Raw genomic sequence first — 25,130 nt, 5'->3', positions numbered from 1 at the left:
TGCACTTTTTTATCCACTGTGTCTCTGACCCAATTTTCTTTTTCCTTAATTACTTTAATTACCATTTCTTTGGCATTTTCTTCCACTTGTTGCTGTACTATTTCCTTAAAAGTTATCTTTTGATTTTCTTGTTCCACTTTCCATTGATTTTTTATTTCTTGGAGATCAGTCTCTTTAATCGTTTCTCCGACTTTCTTGGTCACCGCTTGTATTTGTTCTTTCACTTCTTTTTTCAAAACCTCATTTTTGTTTATATCTTCATTTTTCATTCTTTCATTCTCACTTCTGACCATGTTTAATTCCTTCTTTAGATCATTAAGTGCCTCGTTCATCTCATCATTAGCTCTTTTAAGTTGAATTATTTTTCTGTACATTGCCCTGTATTCAACTTTCAGATCCATTAGTTCCCTCAACTCAGCAATATCCCGATTTCTTAGAACATTTTTATACCTAAATTCACTATCCAATTCCAAACCTCTACCTAATATTCCACCTTTTACAAACCCTGAAAGTGCATAATTATCCAACCTTTGGGTAGCTTTCAGGGTTTCATTCATGCAAGATCTTTTTAGTATTACCCCCAGTGGAGATTCCACTCTGCTTACGTCCAAACATCTCTTTGTTCACTTTTTCTTCTTTCACCTCTATCACCCTCCATTTTATGCATTTAGCACTAATACTGTAACAATTTTGTCATTTCAGTCACTCGGTATACGCAACTCTCTTCCAATTTGTAAATAGAACTAGTAGTTTCCAATTAGCTTATTGAAAAAGCGCTGAATAGCAGAGCTCTTTTCCAGCAATCCAATCCCACCTGTGGCTCATGCTGTCTAATTTACAGGACCACCACAAGCAGACACCAGCTCCATGCACCACATTGAAGATGTGGCACACATAGCCCAACACTAAAACAGTACAGATTTCAATACAAAATCTTGTCTTGAGGTTTCTCTAGGCCATCATGAGGGTGATTTCCAAAAATCTTGGAGCTCTAGGTCTCTTCAAAAAGAAGATCAAGATTGAGTATTATAAAACAATAAGAACGTAAGTGTGTGTAGAGTTTGATTTTTTGTTTTTAAACTCATTTGATCAATTACTTTCATTTCTCTTGCAGAACCAAATGCTGAGTATGTTATCAGTTTACGAGCATACAATCAAATGGGTGATGGGCAGCCAATTTATGACCAGGTGCGAACAAGTGAACCAGAAGAGGATAACACTGCATCACTTACACCTCCTGTTGGACTCAAAGCACTTGTTCTTACACCTTTCACAGTTGCCCTTCAATGGACTGACACAACCTTGAACAGAAATCAGGTATGAGTTTAACTGAAGCAGATAATGTCATTGATAAAAGACAGCAAGGTTGAGTATAACTTTATATATGTTTTTTTTTTTCAATGATTGGTCATGATTTTCTTTAAACTAGTTTTTTTTAATGAAGCCTGTTATCAGGATGGTTAAAAAATATGGAGAGAAGTGGGAGATAAGCCAGCTGTTTTTTGTGGACAACACTGCACTTGTAGCAAGATTAGAGGAGGGATTGAGGAAGTTAGTGACAGAGTTTGGGAAAGTGTGTGAAAGAAGGAAGTTGAAGATAAATGTGGGTAAAAGTAAGGTGATGAGATGTACATGGGGTGAAAGTGGCAGCAGACTGGAAATGAGTATTAACCTCTTCACTCTGGGGCACATCGCACGTCTGGCAGCATTAGCTGCCCGACATGCGATGTTGCATAATAATGATCGCATTATAAAAAATAAAGTCAGTGCTCAATCATTCGTTCTCTTTCACCCGTGTATTTTGATAACCATAGAAAATATGATGAAGCCAGTTTAGAGAGAATGGAGGTTATGTAGGTACGACTACAATAAATATAATCAAGATGCCGACGTCAGCATCATCGAGTACCCACTTGCTCCTCATGCCACCTACGTAGGCATCACCGTATGGAAGTGGTTAACCTCTTCACTCCGGGGCACATCGCACGTCTGGCAGCATTAGCTGCCAGGCGTGCGATGTTGCATCATAATAATCACATTATAAAAAATTAAGTCACTGCTCAATCGCTCGTTCTCTTTCACCTGTGAATTTTGATAACCATAGAAAATATGATGAAGCCAGTTTAGAGAGAATGAGGGTCACACAGGTACGACTACAATAAATATAATCAAGATGCCGAAGTCGGCATCATCACGTACCCACTTGCTCCTCATGACGCCTACGTAGGCATCACTTTATGGAAGTGGTTAAGGGAGAGAGACTGGAGGAAGTGGATAGTTTTAGATACTTGGGTACAAATGTGGCAGGAAAGGGAGTAGTGGAGGTAGAATGTAGATTGAGAGAAGCGAGTTAATGCCCTGGTGGATTAAAAAGGGTAATGAGAAATAGACATTTGGGAATGGATGCTAAGAGGAGATTGTATGAAGGAGTGATTGTGCCGACAACACTGTATGGGGCAGAAACATGGAACATAAGATAGGAAGAGAGAAGGAGTTTGAATGTATTTACCTAGTTCTATTTACATAGTTGTATTTTATGGGACAAGAGCAATACTCATAGTGACCCGTTTTCGTATCTCTCGCATCCAGTTTATTCTTAAAATCTTGTATAGTTTTGGCACTCACTGTATCTCCATTGAGTTTGTTCCAGACATCAATCATTCTATGTGGGAAGCTATTCTTTTTCAAATCTCTTCTGTAAATGTCCTTCTTTAGCTTCTTTTCATGTCCTCTTGTTTCTCTTCTGTCCCATTTTAATAAGTCATCGCTATCAAGAATTTCCATCCCTTTCATAATTCTGTAAATGGTCAACAAATCACCTCTTTCTCTTTTCTGTTCCAGTGTTAATAGATGTAATTTCTCCAATCTTTGTATGTACAACCACTCCTTGTTTAACGACGACAATTGGGACCAGCGCGCCGCTGTTAACCGAATTGGTCGTTAAGAGAAAGTGTATACATATACGTACATGTACTGTATGTACAATGTCCAGCAATACATGTATCTTTATTTTCGTGTATTTTCCCTCTTTTATACAGTACATTAAAGCTTTATTTACTGTTTATTTACCGTGGTTAGGTTCCTGAAATTACCGTATATGACCAAATCCGCGTATGCTGACATTCCATATTAAATACCGGGGTATTTTTTTTAGTTTCGACCATGGGCGCAATATAGCAATAGAAAATCAATTATTAATTTTGTAAATTAAAATGTATCGGCATAATATGCAATTTTGTGGGCAGAAATGAAAGTAAAAAATACCTTGCTACAAGCAAATATGCTAATGAACGAAGTCGGTAGCATAGGATCGGGACGCCATCTTGTCGTCTGTTAATTGACGGCCTCGGTACTTCCGACTACCTTGCCAGGTATATTTTCTTGAAGGAATGTTATGGTGCGGAGATACATGCATTACTTCAAGCTGCAAGAACTTTGTATACCCTGCAAGCTGAGAGAGTGGTTGAAAAGCCCGCCAACGTCTCTCACGACGACGACAACGAGGACGAGCTGGATGACATTTAATTTGCAGGTAATGATTTATTAAACACAGGTTAGGTTAGACGAATCTATCATCCTTTCATTTCTTCGACGTCGGCATCTATCATAACAAACATGGTGTATCATTCGTCCGACATGACTTCGTTACTTTCAAAATCTGTTTTAGCACTTTTTTGTTTTTTATTTCCGGTCACAAAATTGCATATTACATTGATACATTATAATTTACAAAATTAATAATTAATTTTCTATTGCTATATTGCGCCCATGGTCGAAACTAAAGATTTACCAATACCGGTATATACTGTACTCCAGGTAGTTTTTGCAGCTTGCAGGATGGTAATGTAGACCTAAGCTTCAGAACACTTTACCTCACAGCTAATATCCACCGTACAAGTTCATTTATAACATCATACAAATTTGCCTCAGCCAACTTGATTATCGTAAACGACGTCGTAACTTCAGGAGATTTATGTTAAACGAATATTGGTCCGTCATAAAGCTCGTCGTAACTCTGCGTTGTCGTTAACTGAGTAGGTCGTTAAACAAGGAGTGGTTGTATGTCAAATTTGATAGTGTAGGTGCCATTTTTGTTGCTGCTCTTTGAATTTGTTCTAATTTTCTTATGTTTTTTTGTGCTAGGTGTCCATAGTGTTGTAGCATACTCTAGTTTAGGTCTTTTTAGTGCAACCACTATTTTCTTTACCATTTCTTCATCCATGTAGTCGAAGGCCACTTTAATTGATCTTTATAAGTTAAAAGTATCTCCAAATAATTTATTGACATGTTTATCAGGTGTCAAGTCACTTGAGATAATCACTCCCAAGTCCCTTTCTGAATAACTTATTGGACTTCCTTGTTTCCAATTTTATATTGACCCGATATTCTATTTTTGCTTTTTCCAAATTCCATTATGCTACATTTCTTAATGTTAAAGTTCATTTCACATCTCTGACTCCTTTCCCATATTTTGTCCAGGTCTTCTTGTAGTGATCTGCAATCTTCTTCTGTGCTTACTCTCTTGAGTAATTTGGAATTGTCAGCAAAGAAGTTCATGTAACACTTCACTTCCTCATCCATATCATTTATATATATGGCAAACATTATAGGAGCCAATACAGAGCCTTGTGGGATGCCACTTATCACATCTTCCCACTTCAAATTTTTGTCTCTAAGTACCTTGTATTCCTCCTATTATTTCAATTTTTCTTATTAACTTTTTATGTGGTACTTTGTCAAAAGCCTTCTGCAAGTCCAAGAAGGCGCAATCTGCCCAGCCATCTCTTTCTTGTATTATCTCATTTAATCTTGAGTAAAAGCATATTAAGTTTGTGTTACACAATCTTCCACTTCTAAAGCCAAACTATTTGGGGTTTACTATTTTATTCTCTTCCAAGTGTTTGATCCATTCGTTTGTGATAACTTTTTTGCAGATTTTTGCCACTGTGCTTGTAAGGGTTTGAAGTTTGTAGGATCTTTTTTGTTTCCTTCTTTATATTTTGGTACAATGTTTGCATCTTTCCAATCTTGCAGTACCTTTCCTTCTTTGAGTGAAAAATCTATTATCATGTATAATTTGTCCGTCAGTTCGTCTATACACTCTTTCAGTATCCAATTTACAATTCCATCTGGTCCATGTGATTTCCTAACATCTAGGTTTTTTATTTGGTCTCTTATTTCTTTCTATGTTATCTTTATATCTTTAATTTTAGTGGGTTTTTCTCATTGTCCATCTTCACAAATTTGTGAGCTCTCAAGTGTAAAAACAGACCTGAAATGTCTGATCATAACTTCTGCCATTTCTATGTCATCTATATATTCTTTATCTCCTTCATGCAGTTTTACAATTTCGTGTTTGTCCTTTAATTTATCATTTACATATCTGTAAAAGAGTTTAGGTTGATCCTTACATTTGTCTATAATATCTTTTTCATAATTTCTTTTTTCTTTCCTGTGTATATTCACATATTCGTTCCTAAGTTTTATATATGTTTGCCATTTGGAAGTTTTTTTTTTTGTTTCTTTCCCATCTTTTCCAGGCTTTGTCTCTTCTGTCTTTAGCCTCACTGCACCTTTTGTTATACCAACACTTTATATAAATCTCTTTTTGATTCTTCTTTGGTACATACAGGTACTCCTTGTTTAACGACGACAATTGGGACCAGCGCGCCGTCGTTAGCCGAATTGGTCTTTAAGTGAAAGTGTATACATATACGTACATGTACTGTATGTACAATGTCCAGCAATACATGTATCTTTATTTTCGTGTATTTTCCCTCTTTTATACAGTACATTAAAGCTTTATTTACTGTTTATTTACGGTGGTTATGTTCCTAAAATTACTGTATATGACCAAATCTGCGTATGCTGACATTCCATATTGAATACCGGGGTATTTTTTTTAGTTTCAACCATGGGCGCAATATAGCAATAGTAAATTAATGATTAATTTTGTAAATTAAAATGTATCAACGTAATATGCAATTTTGTGGGCGGAAATGAAAGTAAAAAATACCTTGCTACAAGCAAATATGCTAATGAACGAAGTCGGTAGCATAGGCTCGGGACGCCATCTTGTCGTCTGCCAACGTCTCTGACGACGACGACAACGAGGACGAGCCGGATGACATTTAATTTGCAGGTAATGATTTATTAAAGACAGGTTAGGTTAGTTTAGGTTAGACAAATTAATTCATCACCCTTTCATTTCTTCGATATCGGCATCTATCATAACAAACATGGTGTACCATTCGTCCGACATGACTTCGTTACTTACAAAATCTGTTTTAGCATTTTTTTTTTTCCGCTCACAAAATTGCATATTACGTTGATACATTATAATTTACAAAATTAATAATTAATTTTCTATTGTTATATTGCGCCCATGGTCGAAACTAAAAATTTACCACTACCGGTATACACTGTACCCCAGGTAGTTTTTGCAGCTTGCAGGATGGTAATGTAGACCAAAGCTTCAGAACACTTTACCTCACAGCTAATATCCACCGTACAAGTTCATTTATAACATCATACAAATTTGCCTCAGCCAACTTAATTATCGTACACGATGTCGTAACTTCGGGAGATTTACGTTAAACAACGTTATAAAGCCTGTCGTTACTCCGAGTTGTCGTTAACCGAGTAGGTCGTTAAACGAGGAGTACCTGTATTTATCAATTCCTTCCTTGTACTTTTCTTTGAATATGTTCCATTTGTCTTCCATCTTTGTTTCCTCTTTGGAGAATTTATCCAAGTTTGTGTTTTGTAAAAACTTTCTTAGTTTTACGAAATCTGTTTTGTTGTACATTAATCTTCCTTCTCTATGATTATCATTCCTTCCTACATTGTTTTGATCTTTTAATTCAAACTCTATTAGTATATGGTCACCCTTTCCAATTGGCATTTTATACTCCATTTTGTTCATGATATCTGGTTCAGAAGTTAATATTGAGTCTAGTTTCGATGGTTCCTCATTGTTTCTATATCTAGTATTTTCCTTAACCCATTGTGTTAAGGTGTATTCGATGGTCATACCCAATAGAATGTAGCTCCAAAGTTCTTTTACTATAATTTTTCCCAGATTATATCCTTTGCATTAAAATCACCCATAATTGCTATGTTACCATCCTCTTTCAGTAACACATTTAGCACATTCATTGTGTCTTCCAGTAATTTAGAATGACCACTATCAGACCAAGCCTGTGTTTTTGGTGGCACATACACTGCTACAAATTTTCTGATTTTTATATTTTTGTTTACAATTTTAATCATAATTCATTCCACATTATCTTTGCCTTCATTTATCTTTGTCACATTTAAACCCTTTTTGGTCAATATCATGACACCTCCCTGCTTGTCTGTTCTATTTTTCGCCCAGTGGTTGTATAGACCTTGTCCCACTATACTTGTTGATAGAGGTCCTTTCAGTTTTGTCTCCACAATTCCCATAATGTCAGGTTTCTCTATTTCTAGATAGTCATTTAGTTAATTAATTCCAGAGATCATACCATCGATATTTGTGTTTGCCACTTTTAGTTTAATATTTTCTTTTCTTTTTTTGTTTAACCCCTTCCATATGGTGCCGCCTACGTAGGCGGCATGGGGAGCAAGTGGATACGCGACGCTGCCATATTGGCGTCTTGATTATATTTATTGTAGTTGTCCCTGCGTAACTGACATACTCTCTAAACTGGCTTCATCACATTTTCTATGGTTATCAAAATTCACGGGTGAAAGAGAGAACGATCGATATAAGCGGTGACTATTTTTTATGATGCAAGTATTATTTCGCAACATCGTACGTCTGGCAGCTAATGCTGCCCGCGAGATTTTGGCCCGGAGTGAAGTGGTTAAGTTACCATTTTTCTGATGTACCATTTTTTCAGTCTCAGGTCCAGTACTCTCCAAAAAAAGCTCGTTTTTTTCATCTTTGTTCTTTTCTCATTTCTATCATTTGAGATGAGGTGTCTGAGAAGTATGATAGAGGTTACTAGGCTGGCTAGAGTGAGAAATGAGGAGGTGAGGAAGAGAACAGGGGTGGAAAGGGAGTTGGGAAATAGGGTGGATGAAAGAGTATTGGGATGGTTTGGACACATGGAAAGAATGAGTGAAGAAAGACTAGTAAAAGAGGTGTGGAAGGCAGATATGGAAGGAGGGGGCAACCTAGGATGAGATGGATGGATGGGGTAAAAGGGGCTTTGGGGAAGAGGGGAATGTCTGTTGAGGAAGGATGGGAGAGGACAGAAGATAGCGGTGAATGGGGAATAGTTGTATATGGATGATGTTGTGATCCATGAGATGGATTGGGTGGGGATGGGGGGTGAGGTAGTATGTGTGAGCAAAATTTGATGCAGCCAGAAGGGATTTCTCCCCATCTCCTTTTCTGCATGAGGGGATGGAGAGGGGGTTACCGATTTAATGAAGCGGCCTTGCTGTGGCTCTGCTGTGCTTTGCGATGCTGCTTCTGACCCAGGACAGTGGACAAGATGCAGGGATGACCAAGCATCCAGGAGGTGCCAAGATAAAAGGGAGGAAAGAGGGTGGAGGGGAGTGAAGTGTGATAGGGATGGAATGGGTGGGAGTGTTTTTTATGCCTTTTTTTTTTGGCTACTTCCTGTATAAGGGGGAAAAAAGCCTTTGGTATATGTATGTATGTATGTAGAGAAGAGATTGGGGAGGGGCAATGAGTGGATTTGGGTAGGTGTGGGAAAGGTGTAAGGTGGCCTTAGAATTAGATTTGAGTACTCCCTTATAAAGGGAAAAAGGTCTTCTTAATGCCTGAGAACTCCCTGTTTTATTTATTTTTAAACTATTTATTCTTATAGATTGTATCAGATGACCGATACTATACTGTTCGCTACACAACATATGCCCAAGCATCATCATCTACACCACGCTACAAGTACCAGAATTCAACTGAGGTGACAAGTCTTATTGATAACCTCAAGCCTAACACTGTATATGAATTTGCAGTTAAAGTTATCAAGGTAAGTTTAATTTATTTATAGTATTTTTTTATCTATTTATTTATCTATTCATTTATTTGTTTAGGTTTTTACTTTTTTTTACTTTCAGTATCAAACTAATTTTTCTGAATAAATTAGTTACAGCCTGTCACACATTGCCATAGATACCCCACCACAATAAGAAATTTTAAGGGAAAATCTATGGTTAAGGGTGTGTTCTGTGCCACAGGCATAACATGCCTTCACCTTGACCTGCTGGGATTAATGGATCTGGAAAAGGCTTATGATAGGGTTGACAGAAAGGCACTGTGGGAGGTTATGCAGATATACGGGATAGGAGGAAAGCTTCTGGGAGCTGTCAAGAGTTTTTATGAGAGTAGTAGAGCTTGTGTCAGGATTGGAAATGGAGAGAGTGAGTGGTTTGAGGTAAAGGTGGGACTTCCTCAAGGATGCGTTATGTCGCCCTGGCTGTTCAACTCATACATGGATAGGGTGGTGTGAGAGGTAAATGCAAGGGTAGTGGGTCAGGGATTGGAGATGGTTAAAGAAAATGGAGAAAAATGGGAGGTGAGCCAGCTGTTGTTTGCTGACGACACTGCGCTTGTGGCAGGATCGGAGGAGGGATTGAGGAAGTTGGTGGCAGAGTTTGGGAGAGTATGTGATAGAAGAAAGCTAAAGATAAATGTGGGTAAAAGTAAGGTGATGAGATGTACAAGGGGTGAAAGTGGCAGTAGACTGGAAGTGAGCATTAAGGGAGAGCGACTGGAGGAAGTGGATAGTTTCAGATACTTGGGTGCAAAAGTGGCAGGAAAAGGTGGAGTGAAGGTGGAGGTAGAATGTAGATTGAGAGAAACGAGTAAATGCCTTGGTGGATTAAAGAGTGTAATGAGGAATAGACATTTGGGAATGGATGCTAAGAGGAGACTGTATGGAACATAAGAGAAGAAGAAAGGAGGAGTTTGAATGTGTTTGAGATGAGGTGTCTGAGAAGTATGATGGGGGTTACTAGGCTAGATAGAGTGAGAAATGAGGAGGTGAGGAGGAGAACAGGGGTGGAAAAGGAGCTGGGAGGTAGGGTTGATGAATGAATATTAGGATGGTTTGGACACATGGAAAGAATGAGTGAAGAAAGACTAGTAAAAGAGATATGGAAGGCAGATGTGGAGGGAGTGAACATGAGGGGACATCCTAGGATGAGGTGGATGGATGGGGTGAAGGGGGCTTTGGGGAAGAGGGGAATGTCTGTTGAGGAAGGACAGGAGAGGACAGTAGACGGGTGAATGGAGAATGATTATATATGGATGATGTTGTGATTGCATGAGGTGGAATGGGTGGGAGGATGGGGTGTGAGGTAGTATGTGTGAGCAAAATTTGACGCAGCCCGAAGGGATTTCTCCCCGTCTTCTCCATTTATGCAATTGGGGACGGAAAGGGGGGGGGTCGCCGATTTAATGAAGCGGCCTTGCTGTGGATGTGCTGTCTTGCGACACTGCTTCTGACCCAGGGCAGTGGACAAGGTGCAGGGATGACCCGTCATCCAGGAGGTGCTAAGATAAGAGGGAGGGTGGAGGGGTGTGGAGTGTATTGAGGGATGGAATGGGTGGGAATGATTTTATGCCTTTTCCTTTTTGGCTACCTCCCTTGTAAGGGGGAAAAAGCCTTGGTATATGTATGTATGTATGTATGTATGTGAACAGAGGAACAGAGGGAGTAATTGGTGAGGAACAGTGTGGGTTTAGGACAGGTAGGGGTTGTGTAGATCAGATTTTTGTGGTAAGACAGGTATGTAAGAAAGCTATAGGAAAAGGTAAGGATGTTTTTTGGGCTTTTACGGATCTGGAAAAGGCTTATAACGGTAGACAGGAAGGCACTGTGGAAGGTCTTGCAGGTATATGGGATAGGAGGAAAGCTGTTAAGAGCAATCAAGAGTTTTTATGATAGTAGTAGAGCTTGTGTTAGGATTAGAAATGGAGAGAGTGAGTGGGTTGAGGTAAAGGTGGGACTTCGTCAGGGATGTATTATGTCACCCTGGCTGTTCAATTTATACATGGCTGGGGTGGTGCGAGAGGTGAATGCAAGGGTAGTGGGTCAGGGATTGGAGATGGTTAAAGAAACTGGAGAAAAGTGGGAGATAAGCCAGTTGTTGTTTGCCGATGACACTGCACTTGTAGCAGGATCAGAGGAGGGATTGAGGAAGTTAGTGACAAAGTTTGGAAAAGTGTGTGAAAGAAGGAAGTTGAAGATAAATGTGGGTAAAAGTAAGGTGATGAGATGTACAAGGAGAGTGGTAGCAGGCAGGAAGTGAGTATTAAGGAAGAGAGACTGGAGGAAATGGATTGTTTTAGATACTTGGTTGCGAATGTGGCAGGAAAGGGAGGAATATGGGTGGAGGTAGAATGTAGATTGAGAAGAGTGAGTAAATGCCTTGATGGATGAGAAAGTGTAATGAGAAATAGACATTTGGGAATGGATGCTAAGAGAAGATTGTATGAAGGAGTGATCGTGCCAACAGCACTGTATGGGGCAGAAACATGGAGCATAAAAGAGGAAGAAGCGAAGGAGTTTCAATGTGTTGAAATGCCTGAGAAGTATGATAGGGGTTACTAGGCTAGATAGAGTGAGAAATGAGGAGGTGAGGAGGAGATCAGGGGTGGAAAGGGAGTTGGGAGATAGGGTTGATGAAAGAGTATTAGAATGGTTTGAACACATGGAAAGAATGAGTGAAGAAAGATAAGTAAAAGGTCTGGAAGGCATAGGTGGAAGGAGTGAACATGAGAGGTTGATCTAGGTTGAGATGGATGGATGGGGTAAAAAGAGCATTGGGAAAGAGGGGAATATCTGTTGAGGAAGGACAGGAGAGGACAGAAGATAGGGGTGAATGGAGAAAGGTTGTGTATGGATGATGCTGTGATGCACGAGGAGGAGTGGGTGGGGGGTGAGGGAGTATGTACGAGAAATAATTTGATGCAGCCCAAAGGGATTTCTCCCCGTCTTCTCCTTTTCTGTATGAGGGGGACAGAGAGGGGAGGTCACCGAATTTATGAAGCGGCCTTGCTGTGGATGTGCTGTGTCTTGCAACACTGCTTCTGACCCAGGGTAGTGGACAAGATGCAGGGATGACCTGTCATCCAGGAGGTGCCAAGATAAGAGGGAGGGAAGAGGGTGGAGGGGAGTGGGGTATGTACATGATGGAATGGGTGGGAGTGGTTTCTATGCCTGTGTTTTATGGCTACCTCCCTAGTAAGGGGGAAAAGAGCCTTTGGTATATGTATGTATGTATGAAGTAGGGGTGTGTAATGTCACCATGGCTGTTTAGTCTATGGATGGAGTGATGAGAGAAGGTAATGCAGGAGTTAATGATTGTTACCTTGAGTTTCATTCACTGGAAACCTGCAACCTTACAGTGCTTGGCATCAGTCATTGACCCTTCCCACAGGTCTCTCTTGAAAGGAATTTTGGACTTTTGTCTTGTGTTGTATTAACATGAGATAGTTTCTATGTCACTGACTCATAGTAATAGTGATATATAAAAGAATGCATAACTAATATGTAGTGTTTTTGCAATTTTAGAAAAGAAGAGAATCACGTTGGAGTCTTGTAGCTTCAAATACCACAATGGAGGCCAAACCATCTTCACCGCCCCGAGACATCACAGTTGTTACCATATCCAATGATCCCACCACTGTTGTGCTCAATTGGCAGCCTCCAAAACAACCCAATGGACAGATCTCTGGTTTGTTTGTTTATTCATTTGGTAAAATTTTGCCCTGTAGCCTATGCATGTACATTCATAAGCAAAATTTTTGACACGCCAAAAGTTTTTGATGATGCAAAATTTGAATTTCTGAGAATTTTTTTTTTTTATCTATTAGAGAAAATTACCTAACTATTAGCTAAATACTATGTAGGAAAATATGTCATAGTAAAAAAAAAGAAAGAAAAAAAAATCAACAATATGAAAACTGTAGCATAGGTCAAAACTTTTGCATGTGACTATATATACTAATGCATTTTTCCCCATAGAAATTGGCATATGTAAGTCAAAGCATACCTTAACTCTTTGTGGAAGAAGAATACAGAAAAAGAAATCTCCAGCACACTCAATCAGGCCCGTTTAGTTGCCTTTTATGACATGCATGGGAATAGAGTAGCAGCTCTCTTACACCCCCACTTGACATTATGTATGTATTTACCTAGTTGTATCTTACGGGAAAAGTAGCTATGCTTGTGGTGTCCGTCTCTATATCTCACAGCATCTAACTTGTTCTGAAATTTGTGTATGGTTTTTGTACACACTATCATTTTGTCCAGTTTGTTCCATACATCCACCACTCTGTGGGGGAAGCTGTTCTTTTTCAGGTCTCTTCTATAACTGTCCTTTTTGAGTTTCTTTCCATATCCTCTTGTATTTCTCGTATCCTAATTTGGTAAGTCTTCTCTATCAAGGATTTCTATACCTCTCATGATTCTATAGATGATCAACAAGTGTCCTCTTTCTCTTCTTTGTTCCAGGGTCGGTAACTAGTTTTGACAGTCTCTCTTCATATGACAGTTCTGAAAATGTGGGGGCCATCTTCATAGTTACTTTTTTAATTCTTTCAATTTTCCTTATATTCTTTTTGGTACTGGGTGACTATAGTGTTGCTGCATACTCCAGTCTTGGTCTTACCAGTGTGACTAGTATTTTCTTCACCATTTCTTCATCCAAGTAAGTAAATGCCACTTTTAATGATCTCGGTAAGTTGTAGGTTTCTCCAACAAATTTGTTTATCTGTTTATCAGAGGACATGTCCTTTGTGATGATTACTCCCAGGTCTTTTTCAAATCCCGCTTTCTTTACTTTCTTTTCACCAATTTCATATTGTTCTGATATCCTGTTTTTACTTTTTCCAAATTCCACTATACTACATTTCTTAATGTTGAAGTCCACTTCCCACTTTTGACTTCATTCCCAAAATAATTTCAGATCTCTCTGCAGTGACTCACAGTCTATTTTAGCGCTCACTTTTATCAATAACTGCATCATCAGCAAAGAAGTTTGTGTAACTTTCCACACCCTTGTCCATGTCATTCACATAAATAGCAAATATTATTGGAGCCAGTACCAATCCCTGTGGAACTCCACTTATCTATGTTTGTCTTGCAGGGCAGAAAGGGATGTTCCTGGTGCTCTGTGTTCATTTCACTATTTACCATTAGAGTGTGTTCAGTCAGTCATACCTTTGTCATCAGTGAAATTGTTTATCCCTGACAATGATGAATCAAAGAAATATATAAAAGTTAAATTGAATGGACAATTATTTCCAGTGAATAAGAACCCTAAAATCAACGGGTACACTTTTGATACATGTTCTTCAGCCCATACATCAACAAGCTAACAATGAAAATCATCAAGGAAATAAACATATTTAGAAAACTAGCAAACATAGTTGTGTCGGCAGAAAGAAACTATTCACATTTTACAAACAGCTCATGAGAACCACCTTGCCTACACCTCTCTGGCATAATTCCCTACAATCAAGAAAACATAGACACTCTGAAAACTACTCAAAACAAAGTAATGAGAATAGTAGGATGTATTAATCAAAACAAAAATTGTGAAGGAATCACCATGATGATAGCTAATAAATGGTTTAACATCCTCATTTTGACACCTTTACATGAATGAAATCATATTGCATTATCTAAAATAAAATATACAAGCAATAGTGTAGCAAAGGGATGAATTTTTTTTCTCTCGCCTTAGTATTTTGGATTTTTTGATAATGACTTATGGTTTTTCAAGTTATATTCATTGTTTAATTGTTGTACTGTTTTGTTAAGCAAGCTTTTTTCCTAATCCCTTTTTTCATCTTTTCAGGTTACTTTATCTTCTACACAACTGATGCAAATGGAGACTGGGTAATGGAAGAAGACTCAGGAGATCGAATGACTTTTACAATCCGAGGGTTGACTCCATCGACTTTATATTACTATAAGATGCAAGCTCGAAATAACAAGGGCTTTGGTCCCTTTTCACCAGTTTCAAACTTCACAACACTACCAGGTAAGTATTAAAGCTTTTAGTTGTGGATATTTTATTTTTATATTTACCTAATTTAAGTATACAGGAAAGGAACAATGCTTGTTGGGTCCTGTCTCCTATTCTCTAATTTTCTAATATACCTAGACTTAAATCCATGTATGGTTCCAATTTAATCTATATCTTTGATTTCCAATTATTATATTCAGATTTGAACTCGTGTATTGCTTGAGCTTGGTCTATATCACCTAAGCTATTCCACATATTTATACACCTGTATGGAAAGCTGTATTTCTTCACATCCTTGTGATATGTGGTCTTTCTTAATATACTTCCATGACCTCTTAAAGCCCTTCCATTTTTAATTAGGAGATCTCTTCTATCAATACAATCTATCCTCTTTAGTGACATAAACACTATAGTTATGTCACCTCTTTTTCTCCTCTTACCCAAGTCACTTCCTTTACCCACTGGGTAATTGTGTTCTCCATTGCTATACTCAGCAGTGTATTTCCTTAGGAATCTGCTTTGCCACTTACTTCCCATTTCTCCCAGTTGACGTCACCACATTTAAAGTCTCCAACAAGAGCTATGTTGTATCCTTTAACAATTCTTGATATTCAGTTTCATCACAAGCCCTTGTCTTGGGGGGAACATATGCCACCATGAAGTCTCTTTTATTGTGTCCTTTAGTACTGATCTTTAGGTGAATTGCTTCAGCCCTGCCTTCACTCAGATTTGCTTCTTCCACCTTTGTCACTTCTCACCACAAACATTACTCCTTCATCCTTTTCTTCTTCTCCATCTGTTCTCCAGGAGGTGTATCTGTTGTTCCCCAACTGTATGTCAGCCCATTTATCCTTAAGTAGTCATTTATCTCAAACCTAGCTGATAGTATATCATCAACATTAGCATATGCTATTCTAAGTTTCCTTGTAGTGCTTATTTTGCAATACTACCATCTTGTTTTCTTAGAAACCATTTCCTCATCTTCTGATTGACAACTCTTAAAAAAAACTGCTCTTTTTCTTCTTCAGTGATGTGATTTTTATGTTTATAGTCTGCTTGAAAAGTGACAAGGTGCAACTCATGCATGCTTTAATTGAGGAGTAAAAGGGATGGGAGTGAAAGGGGTGAGGATTTTTGCCTTCCATACATAGTCCCCCGTCTGGGGTATTGGCTGCTTGTTATTGTGGCAAAGTAGCATGCAGTTGATACTTTAGGGTCTATATGGGGCGCTCCTACGGACCAGAGCCACACATCATTTTGTCTATGATAGAGTAAAACTCTTCATAGAGAAATGATGACACTTTTATACTATGACTGTCCCTCCATTATGCTGTCCCCCAACCCCTTGCTGCTGTCCTGTACCATTTCTCTGAGTATTCATTTTCTGCTGTGGGGGAATTCCCTGTGGTGGGGAAAAGAATACTGCCACCAAGTATTTCCACTTGGATCGTAAGAGGCGAGAAGAAAGGGATGGGGAGTGGGACTAGGCATCCTTCTCCTTGTAGCCCCACAGGGGACATTCCTAAATGAAAAAGTAAAGGCATAAGAGGGTCTGGGAGTTTTCCGACCAGCACCCTAAGTTTTGGGTCTTTTAATGTGCGTGGATGTGGTACAGATGAGAGTAAAAGGGAAGAGATAGGTAGTATGTTTGTGAGAAGAAAGATGGATGTGTTGGCTTTGAGTGAAACTCAGTTGAAAGGGAAGGGTGAGTGTATGTTTGGGAGTGTAAGTGGGAGGTTATCAGGAGTGAAGAGAGGGCGAGGGAGGGAAGGTGTGGCTATTCTAGTAAGTGGATAGGTAAACGTATAGTGGAGTGGAAGGAGGTTTCCTCAAGGATAATGTGGATGAAGGTGAAACTGGGAAAGGAGATGTGGGTCTTTGTAAGTGCATATGGGCCTGGCAGTGAGAAGAGTGTAGAAGAAAGGGAGGCCTTTTGGATAGATTTAAATGAGTGCATAGAGGATTTAGGGAGAAATGTCAATGTAATAGTACTGGGAGACCTTAATGCTAGGGTAGGAAATGGTCCAATTGATGGAGTGGTTGGGAAATGTGGAGTTCCAGGAAAGAATCGTAGTGGAGAGTTGGGTGGAAATGTGTCTAGAAAGAGAGTTGATGATAGCAAATACAGTGTTTTGGAAGAAAGTCAAGCATAAGTACACATGGGAGAGGGTGGTGAATGGAAGGGTGGTAGATAGAGCATTGATGGATTATGTAGTGGTAAATAGGACTATGATAGGAAGAGTTAAGGATGTACATGTGCTAAGGGGAGAGGGTGGGGGAATATCAGATCATTTTCTGGTGGAAGGTAAGTTGAGAGTGGAGGATAGATGGAGAAAGAGGAAAGGGACAAAAGGTAGGGAGATGCTTAGAGTGAACTCTTTAAAGGAAAAGGAGAAGGAGTACAAAAAGAAGCTGAAGGAGGAGTGGGAGGGAGTGAAGGATAGAGTAGAGCTATGTGTGGAGGAGGAATGGGGATGGTTCAAGGAGGGAGTCACAAAGTGTGCAAGGATGGTGTGTGGAACAAGAAGGACAGGAGGAAATAGAAGGAAGGGTAGTGAATGGTGGGATGAGGAAACAAAGAAGGTTGTAGAAGAGAAGAAGCGAGCTTTCACAGATTGGTTACAAAATAGGACGAGGGAGTCATGTGAGACGTACAAAGAAAAGAAAAGAGAGGTAAAGAAAAAGGTAAAGGAGGCAAAGAGGAGAGCAGATGTGAAGTGGGGTAAGAGTATGACAGAAAATTTTGAAAGTAATAAAAAGATGTTTTGAAAAGAAATTAAGAGAGGAAGAGGAGGCGAATCAAGTAGAGAAGAAAAGGTAAAAGGTGCAGATGGAGAGATGATAATGGAAGAGAAGGCAGTAAGGGGAAGATGGGCATAATATTTTAAGGAGTTACTAAATGTGAAGGAGGATAGGAAGGGAAAGATAGTTGCAGTGGGAAATGCTAAGAAAATGACCATGATGAGTGAGGAAAATGGAGGAGAAATAAGGAAGGATGAAGTGAAGGCAGTTGTTAAGATGATGAAAGCAGGTAAGGCACCTGGTCTGGATGGACGCCATGCAGAATGTCTAAAAAAAGGAGGCACAGTGATGATGGACAGGTTGGTGAGGTTATTTAATGTTTGCTGGAGAGAGGGTAGAGTGCCGGAGGACTGGAGGAGTGCCTGTATAGTTCCACTTTACAAGGGAAAAGGGGACAAGTGTGAATGTAGTAGTTTCAGAGGGATCAGCTTGTTAAGTGTAGTTGGGAAGGCTTATAGGAGGATCTTGATTGAGAGGATTAGGAGAGGAACAGAGGCAGTAATTGGTTAGGAACAGTGTGGATTTAGGACGGGTAGAGGTTGTGTAGATCAGATCTTTGTTGTAAGACAGATATATGAGAAAGCTGTAGGAAAGGGGAAGGATGTTTTTTGGGCTTTTATGGATCTGGAAAAGTCTTACGATAGGGTAGACAGAAAGGCACTGTGGAAAGTTATGCAGATATACGGGATAGGAGGAAAGCTTCTAGGAGCTGTCAAGAGTTTTTATGATAGTAGTAGAACTTGTGTCAGGATTAGAAATGGAGAGAGTGAGTGGTTTGAGGTAAAGGTGAGACTTCGTCAAGGATGCGTTATGTCGCCCTGGCTGTTCAACTTATACATGGATGGGGTAGTGCGAGAGGTAAATGCAAGGGTAGTGGGTCAGGGATTGGAGATGGTTAAAGAAAATGGAGAAAAATGGGAGGTGAGCCAGCTGTTGTTTGCGGACGACACTGCGCTTGTGGCAGGATCGGAGGAGGGACTGAGGAAGTTGGTGGCAGAGTTTGGGGGAGTATGTGATAGAAGAAAGCTAAAGATAAATGTGGGTAAAAGTAAGGTGATGAGATGTACAAGGGGTGAAAGTGGCAGTAGACTGAAAGTGAGCATTAAGGGAGAGCGACTGGAGGAAGTGGATAGTTTTAGATACTTGGGTGCAAATGTGGCAGGAAAAGGTGGAGTAAAGGTGGAGGTAGAATGTAGATTGAGAGAAGTGAGTAAATGCCTTGGTGGATTGAAGAGTGTAATGAGGAATAGACATTTGGGAATGGATACTAAGAGGAGACTATATGAAGGAGTGATTGTGCCAACAGCACTGTATGGGGCAGAAACATGGAACATAAGAGAGGAAGAGAGAAGGAGTTTGAATGTGTTTGAGATGAGGTGTCTGAGAAGTATGATGGGGGTTACTAGATAGAGTGAGAAATGAGGAGGTGAGAAGAAGAACGGGGGTGGAAAGGGAGTTGGGAGATAGGGTTGATGAAAGAGTAGGATGGTTTGGACACATGGAAAGAATGAGTGAAGAAAGACTAGTAAAAGAGGTATGGAAGGCAGATGTGGAGGGAGTGAACATGAGTGGACGCCCTAGGATGAGGTGGATGGATGGGGTGAAGGGGGCTTTGGGGAAGAGGGGAATGTCTGTTGAGGAAGGATGGGAGAGGACAGAAGACAGGGGTGAATGGAGAATGGTTGCATATGGATGATGATGTGATGCATGAGGTGGAATGGGTGGGGGGATGGGGGGTGAGGTAGTATGTGTGAGCAAAATTTGAGGCAGCCCGAAGGGATTTCTCCATGTCTTCTCCTTTCCTGCATGGGGGGACGGAGAGGGGGGGTCGCTGATTTAATTAAGCGGCCTTGCTGTGGATGTACTGTGTCTTGCGACACTGCTTCTGACCCAGGGCAGTGGACAGGGTGCAGGGATGACCTGTCATCCAGGAGGTGCTAAGATAAGAGGGAGGGTGGAGGGGTGTGGAGTGTATTCAGGGATGGAATGGGTGGGAATGATTTTATGCCTTTCCCTTTTTGGCTACCTCCCTTGTAAGGGGGAAAAAGCCTTGGTATATGTATGCATACATAGTCATCTCACTCTGTGGGTAACAGCTGATGAAATTGAAATGGAGAGTGTGGGGATCATTAAATGTCATAGTTAAGTGTAGCATTTCTTTTCATTGCTTGAAATGGAGAGGGTGGGGATAATTAAATGTCATAGTTAAGTGTAGCATTTCTTTTCATTGCAGTAAAGCTAAACCCTTTTACTAGGGATATTGTTTGTCACCTCAGAATGTAGAAAGACTAGCAAAGAGAGTATAGAAAGCAGAAGCAGGTGGAGTGAGGTTGAGAGGAAGAATGTGAATGAGATGGATAGATGTGATTGTGCAGGGAAGACAGAGCAAAAGATAGGAATGAGTGGAGAGAGATTGAATGAGTGAAGGGACGACACAGCCTAAAGGTATGTTCTCATTTGCTCAATCAGTGAGTGGATGAGAAATGGGAGTAGCTGTGTGGTGAAGTACTGAGGATAAATTTTCTATGGCTGTTTGGATCTACTGTGAAAAGCTGTGCCTTGCTGCACTACTTTTGACTTAAGAAATGTGGTGGTGGTGGGTGGTGACAGGACAACCCTTCATCCCCAAAGTACTGTAATGTCAGGAATAGTTCAGTGGGTTTTATTTGTTTTTGGTGTGTGTGCTTTGGCTCAGACACCTCTCTTTTAAGGTGGAAAGGGCCTTCTTAACATCTGAATAAAAAATATCAGTATTCTTCACCCTATCCCTCACCTCTTATTCTAAATCTTTCTTTTGAGCTCTCTCCATCCACTCCTGCTTTCCACTCTCTGCTCACCTTATTTTCATGGAACTGTTTCTCTGTAACTGGGTTAGAGTAGAAGTAGGGAGTGGTCATTGGTTATCAACTCTTTGTATGTGGAATGGTGGGAGAAATGTAGTTGATGTTAGTAGATATCTTGGAGAAATTAAGTATCAGCTCCTTGGAGCTGTACCTCCACATGGAGATGAGGGGATTAATGGGTTTTGAAAATGGACAGCCGGGAGATGATTCACTTTGCTCTTCATCTTGCTGGACCATCACATACAAGTACCTGTTACCTCAGTATATGATGATATAGATGTGTTCAACCCTTTCACAAGAGGATGGGATCCTCTCACCAGAATGAAAATGCTTGGTAGCAGTCAGAATAAATGTAGTGCATGGCAAATAATGCAGAAGTATTAAGGTCACTGTAATTTCATTCTGAAAACAACTAATTGTATAGTATTGAAATTCAATTTTGGCATTTCTTTTTCAGGCGTTGGAATGATGAGAGAACGTAAGTACCTGTTTATTTATCCTTCTTCAATAGATTGTATTGTGATGTTTCATAATAGTATTGTCAGGAATGTAAAAATTGAGGTAATAGTACATTTGAGAATCCTTTATCTGAAATTCTGCAGCCTCCAAGAATCTGGCAACAGCCTCTGGTCAGGACCATAAGTCACTTAGAGAAGAGATATTGTCTTGTTTGTGTATTGTTAGTGTGGGTCATAGTTGTGTGAGATATTCTATGTCTTCTGTGTGTTTTCAGTTAGAGGAAATACATACATACATACATAGTATATATATGTATGTATTTTCTCTCACAAGGGAGGTAGCCAAAAAACAAAGGCATAAAATCCATTCCCACCCATTCTATCCCCACATACTTCACTCCCATTCACCTGACTCCCTCCCTCTTATCTTGGCTCCTCCTTGATGACAGATCATCCCTGCATCTCGCCCACTGCCCTGGGTCAGAAGCAGTGTTGCATGACACAGCATATCCACAGCAAGGCCACTTCATTAAATTGGTGACCTCCCCTCTCTGTCCCCTCATGCAGGAAAAGAGAAGACGGGGAGAAATCCCTTCGGGCTGCGTCAAATTATTTTTCCACACATAATCCCTCACCCCTGATCTCCCTTTCTATCACAGCACCATCCATACACAACCATTCTCCGTTATGCTGCCACCTCACTCTTGTTACTGTCTTGTACCACTTCTCTGAACATTCATTTCTCATTTTACCAAACCCTGTGAGGGGGGAGTGAAAGAATACTGCCACCAAGTACTTCCATTTGAGTCATAAAAGGCAACAAAAATGGGATGGGTATAGGATTAAGCATCCTTCTCCCTGTAGCCCCACAGGTGACATTCCTTTAAAAAAAAAAAAAAAAAAGAGGGCCTGGGAGGAGTTTTCCAACAAGAACCATAAAGTTTGGGGAGAGAAAATATTCAAATGGAAAATTCCATAGTGTTTCACACTGAAAAAAGAAAGAGAAAATTGGAAGTCTTCAAAAATGCAGTACTGCTGAAGATATTTGAACCATTGTATGACATAGAAGAAGGTCGGTGGAGAAGAAATAACAGATATTAAAGAAATGACCAGACAAGTATTTATATAGAGTGATGTAACAAGTAGAAGAATGAGATGGGCAGGCCATGTGGCTAGGATGGATGATAAGGGAAAACCTAAACAAGTGTTGCATGGAAAAGTTTCCAGCAACAGACCACTAGGAAAGCCAAGATATAGATGGAATAGTGGTATAATACACTACATCAGAGAATTTTTAGAGAACCTAGCAGAATGGAAGGAAAGTGTCACTGATCAAAGAATGTGGAAAGGTTTATTGAAAGCAGCCATGAGATTGCAAGTCCAAATGCCATAGGAATGAGTGAAAGAATGATTTTCAAAACTACAACTTGCACCACTATAGGATAAAATACAATGTGAAATGTGTATGAGATGATGAATAGATAACCAGGAGAGGGGGATGACCCTTCATCCAGGAGGGGAAGAAGCACTTGGTATATAGAAAGATAAAGTTTTTATAGGTATTCATCAGTTTACATGATATATGTGTTCTTTTGGCCATCATGCAATTATAAAATTGTGCAAACAGAAAACAGAATGGTATCCCCTAGACGCCTAGAGTTACACATACCGTAGATATGGGAAGGGAATGAAATACTACCTATCATATCACAAAAATTCATTTATTATACAAATAAGGCTATACTGTAAAGGAAGGTACTGTGGTGTTACCGTGTTGGTGGATGTAGCAGTGAGTGTACCAGGCACCTACTTGGTGGCACAAAAGTTGCCTGCATATGATTTGAAAATGTGGATGACCCAGAACACATAAAAGTAATTAGGAAAACAATGTATTTCTGCCTCAAAGAAGGCAAATAAGATTCTATGACTTATTGCATGATCTTTTGATTTTAAAAGTCCATCTGTCACTAACAAACTATATAAATCATTAGTTCATTCACATTTGGAATATGCTGTTCCCATATGGTCACCGAATCTTATTAAAGACATTGACAGATTGGAAAAAGTAAAAGAGGTGTGGAAGGCAGAGGTGGATGGAGCAAACATGAGGGGGTGACCAAGGATGAGATGGATGGATGGGGTAAAAGGGTGTTGGGAAAGAGGGGACTGTCTGTTGAGGAAGGAAGGGAGAAGACAGAAGATAGGGGTGAGTGGAGAGTGATTGTGTATGGATGATACTATGATGCATGGAAGGGAGTGGGTGGAGGATGGGGGGGTTATGGAGTATGTATTTACCTAGTTGTATTTTATGGGAAGGGGAGCTATGCTTGTGGTGTCCCATCTTCATACCTCATTTTATCTAAACTATATTTAAATTCATGTATTGTTTTTCCACACACCACTTTCTCATCTAACTTGTTCCAATTGTCTATTACTCTGTGAGGAAACTGTTCTTTTTCAGATCTCTTCTATAGCTGTCTTTCTTGATTTTCTTTCCGTGCCCTCTTGTATTTCTATCATCCCATTTTATCAGATTCTCTCTCTCAATAATTTCTATGCCTTTCATGATTCTGTAAATAGCTATCAAATCTCCTCTCTTCTTTGCTCTAGTGTCTGTAGTTCAAGTTTTGCTAGTCTCTCTTCATATGATAGTTTTGAGTGTTGGTGCCAATTTTGTAATTGCTCTTTGTATTCTTTCAAGTTTTTTTATACATTTTTTTTGTACTTGGTGACCACATTGTTGCAGCATATTCATATCTTGGTCTTATCAGAGTGATTAGAATTTTCTTCACCATTTCTTCATCCAGGTATGTAAATGCCACTGATTGTTCTTATTAAATTATAAGTTTCTCCAAAAATCTTATATGTTTCTCAGGTGACATATTATTCATAACAATGACTACCAGGTCCTTCTCATTTTCTACTTTTTTTATTCCTTCTTCTCCCAATTTATATGATCCTGTTATTCTGTTTTTGCTTTTTCCAAATTCCATTATACTACACTTAATATTGAACTCCATCTCCCACTTCCTACTCCATTCCCATACTTTATTTAGATCACTCTGTAGTGACTCACAATCTTCTTCCGTGTTCACTTTTTTTAATAGTTTTGCATCATCTGCAAAGAAGCTCATATAACTTTCAATTTCTTCATCCATACCATTAATATATATAGCAAACATTATTGGGGCCAGAACCGCTTATTACTTTATCCCATTTTGAGTGTTTGTCTCTTATCACTACTCTCCTTTTTCTTTCTTGCAAAAAGTCTTCCATCCATTTAAGCAGTTTGCCCTGTATTCCTCCTTCAGTTTCTAATTTCTTAAGCAACTTCTTATGTGGTACTTTGTCAAAAGCTTTTTAGAAACATATCAAATTAGTGACGCATGATCGTCCTTGTCTGAATCCAAATTGCCTTGGATTTAGCACGCTGTTTTTTTTCTAAATATTTTACCCATTTACTTTTGATAATTCTTTCACAAATTTTTGCTATTGTACTTGTTAGAGAGACTGGTCTATAGTTGGTAGGGTCTTCTTTATTTCCTCCTTTATATATAGGTACTATATTTGCTTTTTTCCAATCTTTTGGAACTTTTCCTTCTTTCAAGGAACTATTATGCTACCGTCTGGGGTATTGGCTGCTTGTTATTGTGGCAAAGTAGCATGCAGTCGATACTTTAGGGTTTATATGGGGCGCCCCTACGGACCAGAGCCACACATCATTATGTCTATGATAGAGGAAAACTCTGTTCATAGAGAAATGATGACACTTTTATACTATGACTGTCCCTCCATTATGCTGTCCCCCAACCCCTTGTTGCTGTCCTGTACCATTTCTCTGAGTATTCTTTTTCTGTGGTGGGGGAAAAGAATACTGCCACCAAGTATGTCCACTTGGATCGTAAGAGGCGAGAAGAAAGGGACGGTGATTGGGACTAGGCATCCTTCTCCTTGTAGCCCCACAGGGCACATTCCTAAAAGTAAAAGCAAAGGCATAAGAGGGTCTGGAAGTTCTCGGACCAGCACCCTA

At 39.6% G+C, this 25,130-nt stretch overlaps 1 protein-coding gene across 7 annotated transcripts in view; it reads left to right on the top strand.

Moving 5' to 3' along the window:
- fra (neogenin protein frazzled) overlaps positions 1–25,130 on the top strand; it is a 569,771-nt gene that overhangs the window by 443,150 nt on the left and 101,491 nt on the right. For all 7 annotated transcript variants that reach the window (XM_076199368.1, XM_076199367.1, XM_076199365.1 and 4 more), the window contains 5 exons: positions 1,115–1,317; positions 8,826–8,987; positions 12,537–12,699; positions 14,827–15,012; positions 21,100–21,120. In XM_076199368.1, the coding sequence (XP_076055483.1) occupies positions 1,115–1,317; positions 8,826–8,987; positions 12,537–12,699; positions 14,827–15,012; positions 21,100–21,120 (735 nt within the window). The remainder of the gene's footprint in view (positions 1–1,114; positions 1,318–8,825; positions 8,988–12,536; positions 12,700–14,826; positions 15,013–21,099; positions 21,121–25,130) is intronic.

This window comes from Oratosquilla oratoria, chromosome 16, assembly GCF_046742065.1.
Source record: "Oratosquilla oratoria isolate Oo_2021 chromosome 16, ASM4674206v1, whole genome shotgun sequence".
NCBI classification, from domain to species: domain Eukaryota; kingdom Metazoa; phylum Arthropoda; class Malacostraca; order Stomatopoda; family Squillidae; genus Oratosquilla; species Oratosquilla oratoria.
Note: the sequence above shows the minus strand (reverse complement) of the source record. Positions and strands in the feature narration are given on the sequence as shown.